The sequence below is a fragment of the Gadus chalcogrammus genome, chromosome 14, assembly GCF_026213295.1.
Source record: "Gadus chalcogrammus isolate NIFS_2021 chromosome 14, NIFS_Gcha_1.0, whole genome shotgun sequence".
NCBI lineage: Eukaryota > Metazoa > Chordata > Actinopteri > Gadiformes > Gadidae > Gadus > Gadus chalcogrammus.
The window spans coordinates 22,236,033-22,248,391 of record NC_079425.1 but is presented as its reverse complement, the minus strand read 5'-3'; the positions used below and the strand labels follow the sequence as shown (position 1 = coordinate 22,248,391).

The 12,359-nt window shown below is 42.8% G+C and overlaps 1 protein-coding gene across 2 annotated transcripts; it reads left to right on the top strand.

Moving 5' to 3' along the window:
• The first annotated feature begins 267 nt into the window (after positions 1-267).
• bcl2l10 (BCL2 like 10) lies at positions 268-9,615 on the top strand. Of its 2 annotated transcripts, none has more exons than XM_056608116.1 (3): positions 268-481; positions 5,391-5,859; positions 7,310-9,615. In XM_056608116.1, exons 2-3 carry the CDS (start codon positions 5,395-5,397, stop codon positions 7,430-7,432), a joined length of 588 nt encoding a protein of 195 aa, XP_056464091.1. In that variant the 5' UTR covers positions 268-481; positions 5,391-5,394; the 3' UTR covers positions 7,433-9,615. The 2 variants fall into 2 exon arrangements, with proteins under 2 accessions (XP_056464091.1, XP_056464090.1); XM_056608115.1 differs by lacking the exon at positions 268-481 and adding an exon at positions 3,993-4,129 and having other exon boundaries at positions 7,310-9,614.
• Positions 9,616-12,359: the final 2,744 nt, after the last annotated feature.

The following is a 12,359-nucleotide window of genomic DNA, read 5'->3' as shown; positions in this document are numbered from 1 at the left end:
ACTCTGTGGGACTCTGGATATAAATACAAAAGATGACACAAACAACAGATGACTAAAAACAATGCTATCATTCCACATTTCTTTAAAAAAATAGAACCGGCGGATTTTTCCTGCTTCTTCCTGCTTGTTATTGCAAAATGGACCCAGGAAACGCGTGGAGTGTATTTGGATAACTGCGATCTGATTGGGCGACGGATCAGGCGCTGCCTGAAAAGTTGAACATTTCTCAACTTTTTGACGCAGGCTACGGAGCCGAATCAGACAGACCCTACTCTTCCCGGCATGGGGGCTTGGGAAGAAGACGATGGGTGTGTCGCATAGACGTCGTCATCGTCTTGCCGTCCTTCCCCGTTCTGTGATTGGTTCCCCATCTCAGGCGAAAATCGGATCCATGGAATCTAGGCTGCCTCGCAGTGCGAAAGGAAATCGCGCGCAAAGCTGGCTGGCTGAAATTTGAGAGGGGTTTCTGGGAGTGTCAATGGTAAGATTTGTGTAACCAACGAGAGAGAGGTATATGATCAGTTAAGCATGACGAAGGAGAAGTGTATGGAAGTAAATATGTGCCATCGGATTTAGAAAATAAAAAGCCATTGAATTCTAAGCACTGAATATTTATGCATTGAAATAACGTATCTGGATTTGAATTTCAACGTAATCAACGTCCCCATTGGGGGACGTTGGGGAACTTTTGGTGCGTTCCAGTATTCTCTGCGAACCGACTCGGATCTCGGATCTGACGCCACGCCCACACTTCAAGCGTTTTATTATTTCGCTCGGTCGTCGGAGGAAAACATGGACGCCAACCGGAAACCTGTTGTCGCGGTAGCATTGGCAGAGGACCTGGGCCCTGTACCACGAAGCTCGCTTAGAGGGTTAGCGAGGTATGTTGAGCTCCAAGCCTGGGTTAGTTGTACCACGAAAGTCGATCTCTTTTAGCGTCGCTGTATCACCATGGTGACTTATGCTCGCAACCAAACCTGGTCGGGAGCAGTTTTTCGGCTTAGTCTAGCCGGAGATCGGCTACTTAAATCGGCGTGCGCAGCTTCCTAGCCCCTCCTCTGACAATGGCGTCACCATTTGTGGGTGTTCCCGTGGACCCCGGCGCACTTCTCCGGAGACAAGGGTTTTACGGGACAGAACCGATCCCTTGGCATTGTCTGACGATATTCAGATTTCAGACTTTATTGTCATTGTGCAAACAACGAAATTGGGGTTCTTCATGAGAGATACAGATTCTCATCAGAGGGTGTTCGTTATTTGATCGTCCTTTTGGACCTTATGTAGACAATGATTACTTTTGCGCATTGTGTCTCAGTGCTAGAGTGGAGGTAGCGCGTCAGTCTTGAATTTCTGCGCGGGGGGTTCGACTCCCAAGTGACGCGAATTTATGTGAAGCTTAAAAAGTCCTAATTCTCATGCATATGGAATACTTATTCACTAAAGCTTATGGAATTATATTTTTGTGCTTATTTCGAACTTCAACCCATATTTTCAAGGCCGTGCTGGCACCACATCTATGGGGGTAAAATGCATGATGATAGACCGGCGAATTTGAACCCCGGTCGCTGGCGTTTGGGTCTTATACTAATCCACTACGCTACAGCCGCTACCTCTCAGCGGTTGAAAACATGCGATACATTTCTTAAATAGGGTGTATTTAAAGTGAATTCCCTAAATGATAGAATAAGGCAGGATGGACGTTGCTTATGCATTTTTAAATCATCATCATTCTATTTGGATTAATGGCGAACAATTCTGCATTTGGCATAGTTATTTTACAGACAATATGCAGAATCTTTTCACTTATACTCATATAGACTGCTTGATCTATCGTAAAGGTGAGAAAAATTACGCAAAAAACGCCCCTTTCACGTGAACGCGCACTGAACCTAAAGCGGAAAACCTGGTTCAACTAATTGAATCTAAAGTGAGCTTCGTGGTACCATTTAACTCTGATTGCGAGTTGCGGCTCTGTCGAGCCAGGTTTTCCCAAGAAAGCCTGGGTATGTTCAGCGAGTTTCGTGGTATAGGGCACAGGCGATCCAATATAAGTAGGCTATAGGCTATAGGCCATAGTCAAGTCAAGCCAAGTGTATTTATATAGCACATTTAAAACAACAGTAGTTGACCAAAGTGCTGTACACAAATACAATATATTTGTGTACATAGGCAGAGATACGGACGCAGTAAGGTATTGCAGTAATACGAGCAGTGGTGTATAAAGTACTCAAAAGCCATACTTAAGTAAAAGTACAGATACCTTACTGGAAAATTACTTAAGTAAAAGTAAAAGTCACCTTTTAGAATAGTACTTAAGTAAAAGTATTAAAGTATCTGATCTTTACTGTACTTAAGTATCAAAAGTACTTTTCTGATATTAAATGTACTTAAGTACTGAAAGTAAAAGTACAAGTAACCGTTATTGAAACTCCTCCCTATAACTGCCCTCGTCCAATCATGCCTTAGCACTAACTGGCTAGATAGATACCTCGCCAGAGATGGAATAAGAATAAATAATCTTTATAGGTTATTAGCTAGCTTGAAATATTATATACAAATATTACCCAGCGGTGAAAGAACCTTACTAGTTTAAAATGTTGTGCTGGTGGTATTTATTTTGAGGTCGTGAAGTTTCTAATTTTTTGATTAAGACCTGTATGATTTTGCTTCGATTATTGTTGTTTCCCCTTCGTTGTTGATCTTTCATCTTTCATATTATCATATTGCAGTCCATTTTGCCATGATCTGGATGCTGTCGCGGAGTTACTCCAAAAAAAAATCACTGACACTGACAGATATCGTAGCCCGACCTATTATCCCGCAAGCGCTGGTACACGTTACTTAACTTAAGTTGACGGGAAGTTGACGTTGATCAACGTCCCCATTGGGACGTTGATTACCATTGGGGACGTTGATTACGTTGAATTTTTTATCGTTGAATATTTGATTTTGAATTTTTAACATTGAAAAATAAAGCCGAATAGGAGTTAAATTCAAATCCAGATACGTTATTTCAATGCATAAATATTCAGTGCTTAGAGTTCAATGGCTTTATATTTTCATCCTTTAAATCCGATGGCACAGAATTACTTCCATAGAAGTGACTCAAACATTTTGTGGTTGAGAGGGTGTATCGGTTTCCAACATAGGTTTCTACAGGACAAAATATGTGTGGGGGTGGGGGAATCTAGAGCGGTTCTCCGCATGACGAAATATTCAGTTTCTATTGTCACACCAAATGGATATGTTCAACACAAGAACAAGGAATTGAAATCTACTTGCAATAGGCCTAGGCTACATTCATTTCCCATGATGGCAGCAATGTTCCACTTTCAGCTGGAATTCACCGGTACATCAAAACCACGTGTCTTCTTTAGATTTCAGTTCCCTTTATTTATTCACACAGTTCAGCAGCGGCATTCATTCAGAATCAGAGCCCACATAAAAGCTGCTTTTAGGGCGACTATCACCAGCCGAAAAATAGATGCGCTATAAATGGTTTTGTATATAGCAGTCAGGAACATGGGTTTGGGCATAGTTGTGGAAGTGATGGTGTTAGAAAAATAAGATGACGGGAATTAAAGTGCTGCACATCGACTGTACAAATGTAGATTAGTCATTACAAGAATTTTAATTCAGAAATCGAATATGCTAATAAAGTCTGAATTGTGAGATAAAATTCTGCATTCTGATAATAAAGTCAGAATACTTGGATAAAATCCGAATTCTGATAATTACATTATCAGAGTTTTTTTTGTTTTTTTTAAGTAGTTCACTAGTCGTAGCGCGCAATAATTTGCAGTGTCAGAATTCTGAGAATTTAGTCAGCATTCAGATTTCTCATAATTCTCTGACACTGCATATTAAAGCGCTACTACTAGCGAACTACTTTCAGCCTGACTGGCGAGAACTACCTTAAATGTACCTTTAATGCTAGATTTGCATGAACGCTTGTGAATTAGTTTGGTTCGCTTACATGGAGCCGGAAGAGGGAGATTCCTGGGGCTTGCCCGCAACGAATATTAAATAGTCCGTCGAGGCGGAGTCAGCCAACATTGTGTCGTGTGCCGTTGCGACGGTGTCCTTCCGCCCTTGTACGTGAAGAGATCAGTCAGATATCGCTGGGAGGGTGAGCTTTGTTTAACATTTTATTGAATTCCATACAACTATGCGTTTGTAACATTTTATACATCAAAACTAAAACTTGGTCTCCTCTTGTGTGCATCACTGCTGTGTAGAAGACAGCCCTAGGTTTGACGTTAGTAGGCTCTCCGCGGTGCTCCGCTGGGTTCTTTGTGCTCCGCTCTGATGACAGTAACCCCGGAACCCGGAGCCGACAGCTGCTGCCTGTTGGCCTCTTATGTCTTTTAGGTTTAGTTTACCGTTATAATATAGTGCTTTGGTCTTACTCGTAAGATCCAACCAGCGGGTATTCGTTGCCTAGTAATACTCTTGATGATACGGTTAGCTGCGGGCTAGCTGTATATAGCATAAGCTCACCGGTTAGCTGACGTTGAGCTCCGCGAACGGAGAATTGGATTTCCTTGTTCAGTTTGTACCCATAATAGTCGACATTTTTCAACCGGGTTTGCCTCCTTGAAGTAATCACTCGCATGTAATGGTTGAGGTCAATTCTACCAGAACTGAGGGATTGGCAACACAGATTGGAGTGCTTGGAGATTGGCCTAACGTTACAGCTTGTTTTAAAACTATTAAAGAGCCAGTGAGCTTGCCAGAAGGCACACACCGGATACTGTCTGTGTGTGTGTGTGTCCGGGAAGCCCCTGTGACGCGTGTATAAACTACTTCGCTGCTCAGAAAGGGGTATTCACCATCCACTCTCACACACACCGTGGCGACAAGGGTCCCAAAAGCCTAACATTCTCGCGGACACCGGAGTAAACCGCTGCCGAGACAGAGCTCCACACGTCCACACACACCGCGCCGCCGGTGCCCCCTGGACATGACTGCTTGAAAATGTAGCAAAAAGTACGCCAGCAGAGTGGAACATTGTGTTTTTGGAAGAATGTCTATACAAAATTAAAAAATCTATTCTCTAAATTGGGGACTTATTTAAGTAAAAGTGATTAAAATGGGTCAGATCATATAAGACAATTGCCACGTTTAAATTTTTTATTTATTTTGGGTACATTGGCTCTTTAAGTGGTCCGTTTAACAAAGTTTAAGCTCATCCAACGACTTTAGTGATACCAATGGCTAAGTTCAAAGTGTTCAACTAAACACAATTTAGGGTTTGCCAGGATCTGTGGAAAAAACTAATTTGATGGTGTTCAATCGTCTTTCGTAGTTAATGTCTACATGTAAACTAAGTCACAAACTCGAATGATGGCCAGTTGTCTAACCTGCATCAAAATGGCCATCTCTTCCAGAAACATGTCGTGTAGGCTGTGGAAAGAGACCCTGGCCCTGTCAGAGGACTACCTGTTGTCCTGCATTGCAAGCACAGGCACAGCCCCGCCGCCTCCCAGCGAGTCAGCCGCGGCCATGAGGGGACTGGCCCAGGACATGGAGCGGCAGCACTACGCTCGCTTCCAGGCTCTGGCCCAGAGCTTCCTGGCCCAGTGCGAGGCCGACGCATGCGCCGGCCTCCGCAAGGTGATGGAGGAGCTGGTGGGAGACGGACAGTTGAACTGGGGGAGGGTAGTGTCCCTCTTCACCTTTACCGGGGTGCTGGCCAGACAACTGCAGGAGAAGAAGGGGGTACAACTGGGGCAGGACCCCGGGACGGGCAGGGCACTGGGACAGGTTCCCGGCGGGAGCTGCAGGGGGCTGGCGGAGACGATAGCGGACTACCTAGGGGAGGAGAAGAGGGACTGGCTGCTGGAGAACGGGGGCTGGGTGAGTGTTGGTCATCATGGCTCCACTGCAATGCATGACATCTGCTTATCAACGACAAGCTATTGAACACAGTGTTGACCTGTTCCTTTCAGGTCAGGTCACTGATTGAACTGGACGTGTCATAGTTGATAACATGTGTGTGCTGTGGGTTTTGTTTTTTAAATGCTTATCGAAACCAGATTAATGTAAAGAAATAAAAAAAAGTGGTAATTCTTTTATTTTTTTAATTTCCTACCACAGGGAATACCACCTTTTACCATAAATGACAAATCAAACTGAATATGGGATTTGTATTATTAAATATGGCTTGCTTACAACTTGCCTGGGCATAGTTCAGCTTCCGTTTCCCTGTGTAGATGAACGCAAGTCTGTTCAGGCCCAGCTTCAGTTTCCCTGTGTCATTGAGCATGCACGTCTGCATACTAGCACGTTGCAGTCATACCTTTTTAATTCTTACTGCTGCTAGACAGACCTGTTCTTTTCCCCTACTGATTACATCAACCAACCGGAGAATGTATACTTCTGTAAGGCGTTGTTGAGGCCTCGGCAGAAATGAGGCTCCTCATGGAGTCATCTTTCTAGAATGCAAGGAAGAGGCCTAATAATATCAATGATTTGCTCTAAAAATAGTCCTATAGATATGAGACTCGTTTAAGATCAACACTTCGCTAGTTATCCATAGTTTAGGGCGATTTAGACCTTAAATATTACTCGTGGACTTAAATTTGATTGTTCTGAATAACTAGCCTAGGATTCCCTTACTATCCCTAAAGAGAACATTATGCCAATCCAGCCAAACATTGTCCGTGTGCCACACCACCCAGACATACCTAGAGCTGAATGCTCACTTTATGAATGGATTTGTCAATGCACACACACACACACACACACACACACACACACACACACACACACACACACACACCCTCCTTTTCAACCGGCAGCTGGCTCCAACAGCCACCGCAGTAGCCCAGCCAGATGGACTTCGTAGCAACAAGTCAAAGCTTCTCTGCTAAAAGGGCTTCAGTGGCATTACCAGAAAAACAAGTGGCTGTACAGCAGGCACCTGGTCCAGAGAGCAGGTGTTCCTCATGTTGTGGTTGACGGGCCACCTGCAGCCATGACACATGACGGGGAAACAAGAAGAGATCATATGCATATCATTAACTGCATTTACATGTTCAGGTTTCCAGTTTTGAGTATGTGGGTGGGGGGTTTCCCACCTCATCCACAAGATGCAATCTAACCGATATAAATAATAACTCGCATATAATAATAACTTCATGATTCAGTCTCCGGCACCTGCCTGCTTTGGCTCTGAGCAGGCTTTTGTTGGGACTGTCTATTCAGGGCCGTTAAAGAGGGTAATATTGTCAGGTGTTTATGAGCTACCCACCTCCCTGTTGGCCGTCTCCTGTCTAACTTTGTTTCTTTTGTGTCCGTCTCGTAGGAAGGGTTTTGTAAGTTCTCCAGCATCGCCCGAGAGGTGAACCAAGAGTCTTCGATGAAGACGGCGCTGTTCGCGGCCGCCGGGGTGGGCATCGCAGGCCTGACGTTCCTTTTGGTGCGCTAGCCGGCGTTCCCGTCTGAAACCACATGGTAGAGTTCATATCACACAGTTAGGGAGACATGTCACCAATTTGTTCTTTGACATCCAGGGTTTGGGGTTCTGAGCCTAGTCCACTGACCTTGGGGCTTAAACCCCCCTGTCAAGCTTCAGCGGCCTGGTGTCTTTAGCTCCTAATGATTGTAATAAAAGATCTTGATGCCTTCAGAAAGGATAGGGTAAACACTCGGTTTGCAGATCCCCTGACAAGTTAGTTTTTAAAGTGCGGGTTTCTGCAGGAGGTTGCTCTTAAAGTTTGTATTTTTGGCTGTGCAGCTACTGGGCTTTACATTTCAGTTTTCAGAAACATCGCCAGTTTTGTCCTAATTTTGTGTTTGCTGCATTTTTTTCCCTTGTGGTTTAGACCCATTCAAGTGTACAACGTATAAATTAATATATTATATTTATATAAAATAAAACTTAACTGGCCGTTTTCGGATCTGACAGATTCCATTGTTTTCTAATTCGTAGTATATTGTGGACTCTTATCAAATCTGGGGTTTTGTTGGTTGCCACATTTTTCCGAATATCTCCAGTGTGGACAAACAAGCCGTTGGTGCTAAAATATACATTCTTTCTCGAAAAACCAGGGACCAATCTCCAATTGAAACCATGTAACCCAAATTCAGTGGCTTTGGAAAATCCTCTACAGCATTTCTGAAACATATTTTTTCATTCTTTTCTTTCTATTTATTTTTCACTCTGATTTATAATTTTCTTTTTTTAATAAAACAATAAATTGATAAACAAATCAAAACCGAGTCATGGTGATTAAAGAACCGACGCCGTCGGCGGGTCTGAGTCTACGCGGGCAGGTGCTGTTTCGTTTCAACTGCTGGTATGTTGACATCAATGCTGCAATAATAAAGCAAGCCGTCCAGCGTGGGCCTGTCGGGGCAGGCCTACAGCTCAGGGGACTCTCGCAGGCTCGCAATCCTCCAGCAGCCTGGCTGCTCGTCAAGCAGAAACGCCTGCCTTTTTTTTTTACTTTTAATTTGTTATCTATTTATTAACCAGATGAGACTCGTCAAGAGTCAAATCTTTTTGCAAGAATCTCCTTGCAGCTATGGGGCATCAAACGATGCATCAGGGTTACAGTCTACAGAGAATATTGCAGGAAAGGACTGTCCTATACAAGCATACAGGATCTCTGCTTTCGGCATAAAACCTCCGCCCCTAACACATTTTGAGTGTTCAATGACTTTCCTGGGATGGGGACTTCCCTGGGACTTTGTTAGGGGGGATGTACTTCCTTATTTGACTATCAAATGTATAATCTCCCTGGTGTGTGTGTATATATTGTTTTTAGTGTGCAAAGGGAGTGCAATACAAATATCTAGATGTTAGGCCTCTTCCATCAGCCTTGAGCAAACATTAGACAGAGACGACACAACAGCGCCCACTAGTGCTGTTGCTGAATTACTGGATTTCCTTAAACGACCAAAGACGACTTTAGCTTTCGGATGGTATTAGATGGTGGAGGGTGGACTACCCTATCCCAAGCCAAGTTGTTCTTGGGTCAAAGGTATATGGTTTTTAACCGGACACAACTTTTCCTACTAAGTGCTTGACAGAACAAGAGATGTAAGCCCCTAAAAATTGTTAGTGCTTGGCACTTGGTTATATGAACATCCTTACTGTACAGACAGTCACCCACTGTTTCTCTTTCTTCTGAAAAATGTACTAATTGTAAGTCACTTTGGATAAAAGCGTCTGCTAAATGGCCTAAATGTAAATATACCATATGGCTTAATGTAAGAAAACCGGGTTGGAGGCATGGAGTTATCTGTCATCTGCAATAGTTTGAAGAGTAATTTGACATATGTATATGCATAGGCCCACTGGTATGCGAATATACGCAATACTTATTCAATGGATGCATGGGTCATTCTGTGTTTGTTTTCTAATCAGAGAAGTCGAAAGAGCCCCAATGTATACGTTGATATGCTTGCAGCTGTGGTTTTTCGGCAGTTATGGGTAAATAGAGCATTGACAAGAGACGGGAGACAAAACAGAGTGCTTCCCTAGGGAGTGGTTAAACAAGGTCCCACCTGGCTTGAATTATGTACACAACATCATTTTAAGTGTGAACCTTCATGTCCTTGGTCTGTACTCCTAGCCAAAATTTGCTCAAGTTTTATATTGAAATATTATGTATATTTATATTCCTGACAATGGGAGTTGAACCCCATTGACGCATTTATTGGCTAGACTACAGTCTGCAATTTACTTTTGACAGTTTAAAGTAAAATGACAAGTTTTAAGACCATTCTGGCAAATGTATGGGTTAAACTTATTTGCATAACTTAAAACACGTTAAGACCTTTTTTAACCTCTCAATCAGTGGCGGCTGGTGAATTTTATTGTAGGGGGGGGTCTGAAAGTTTGTAAACCAAACCCCTGTAGGGGGGTCTGGGGGCATCCTCCCCCCGAAGATATTTTTGTGATTTTCACAAAATAATAAAGACAAAATAGAAAATTCGCAAAAAAAATTCGTCACGCCCCCATATGCCTGGTCAAATCTGCCTGCGCGCGCTCCAAGGAAGGTAACTAATCACAATGGAGTTGGGTTGGCAGGAGGGGGGCGAGGGGGCGGAGAAGGGCGAAACGGAGCGTTGACAGAGAAGGCTGAAAGCGCCCAGATGAGAGGAATAGTTTCCCGAAAATCTACATTGTTTTTTGTGTATGGTTAAACATGACTATCAATCATTATAACTACGTTTATAGGTCATAAAAGTCGAAAAGCATAATAGGTCCCCTTTAAGAATTTCGTAGATTCCGTAAATTTTTCATCGATTAAACTAATGCAGTGTGCAATTAAACATTTTACCACACAGGTGCAATATTTAAATTTGCGGCTCCTCCCCCGCAATAAACATCCCGCTTTGAACGGTGAACTCTTTACTCCTAGCAGCTATAAAAACTATAAAAACTACAAAATGACTATTAATATAGGCTATGTGGAAAAAATGCGCCGACTTTGGCTCAGCCTGGCTCCGCCCTCTTCCGCTACGTAGCTAAGATCGCTGCCGTTGAGTACGAAAAGTGTACATCGCCACACACTTCGCGATTTGACCGTTTTCAGTAAACTTATTTTCGCCCGATCTGAGTCGGAACGCCCTACGTACTCAAACTTAGACTAGTAAGTACGGATAGTATGGATATAAATAAATGGTAATAATTATTAATAATAATAATTAATTAATTAATTAATTTAATTAATTAATAATAATAATATAAATCATTTCCCTCTGGGATTATTAAAGTATGTATCTATCTATCTGTCTATCTATATTGGAACACGGCGATGTAATCATGAAGCGGACGAGGCCACGGCGAAGTCTGGTGTGGGACCATTACGATTTAAAAAATGACTTCTTGGGGAGCACTATAGGCCTACCACTCAAGGCGAGGTTAGCATCGAAGCAGAAATAAAGAACTTTCTGAGCCCCTGGATTGTGGAAAGTTGTTCCCCCGCCTTGCCAAGTTAGCACGGAGGTATTTGTGCATCACGGCAACGTCGGTCCCCTCAGAGCGGGTGTTTTCGGCGGCTGGACTGACGGTCACCAGGCTGCGGTCGCGTCTGACCCCAGAGCATGTCAACATGCTCATCTTTCTCGAACAAAAATCCGTAGACTGGTTGGTTAAGTTATAACATGATTGTTTTTTTGATATTATTATTGTTATTATTTTGGGAAGAAACTAGGGTTGTGTTTACTTTTAGTTATGTTTATGAGCACCGGCTTCGAGCTGCATGCTCCGTTGCTTAGAGCAGAGCTGAACTATTGAACGGATAGCGCATAATTATTGAACGGATCTGGTTTAACTGAGTTGTTCATCTTATTATAAAGATCCCAATGAGGAAAACACGTTGCATTTGTATTTTCATTTCATTTTGAATATAATTTTTTTTTTAATTTTAATTGAAAATATTAACGATTAATCGACTAATTGATCGTTGATCGTTGACGATCGACTAAGACAACTTCATCGAATGCCCATCCCTACCAGAGACAGTTCCGTCTTGAGCTTTGCCTTGTTGGGCGTGGGATATGCCTTCACAGTGGCATTCAGAGCATCAGCAGGAAATTAATGGCAGTACCTTTCAAACATAGTTCCTTGTACTAAGGTAGCACTCATAAGGTGGCCAGTGAACCTCCCTTTGTTGTGGGCCAGGATGGTGTCGCTGACCTCTTCAGACAGCCTATGCTTCGCCTCTTCTGTCAAAGCCGTCCTCGGTCTGTCGGTTCCTGATGGCTCTTGCAGCTGGTCAGAGTCTCTGAATGCAAACAAACCAATAATGTGTTTGTTAGGCTGTGTACAGTACTGTAGTCTACATGATGCACATGTTCATACGTTATCCAGTAAAAAGATGTCTGCATACCTACTTAAAATGGCCAGGAATGCATAATGTTAGTGTTAGTTAAACACTGTTTTTTATCTATTGTGTTGGTAACTTCACTCATAAATCTATCTACAGTCAAGTATGCATTTAGACAAATACAATAAAATATCAATATAATATGGGCATCCTTTTATGTGTGGTTGTTCAAGACACACTGAAGGCATGATGAGTATACCCACTTACAATGCCCAGGGATGCATAATGTTAGTGTTAAACACTTTTTTAAGCTATCCATTGTGCCTTGCCTAACCAGGATGTCCAGCACAGAGTAAAGCAAGCTTGATTACTAGCTTGATATCCACTGGCAATATATTATAAAATAGAACACAAATACAGTCTCCTTTCATGCACATATTCTCATAACAAATCTTTGCTTTGAGAAGGATCAAATTATATAGAAAACTTAACTGGCCGTTTTCCGCTCCAGTGTGGCAACCTATATTCCAAACCTCTGTAGACACACACACAATCCCTCTGTCTTGGAAAACC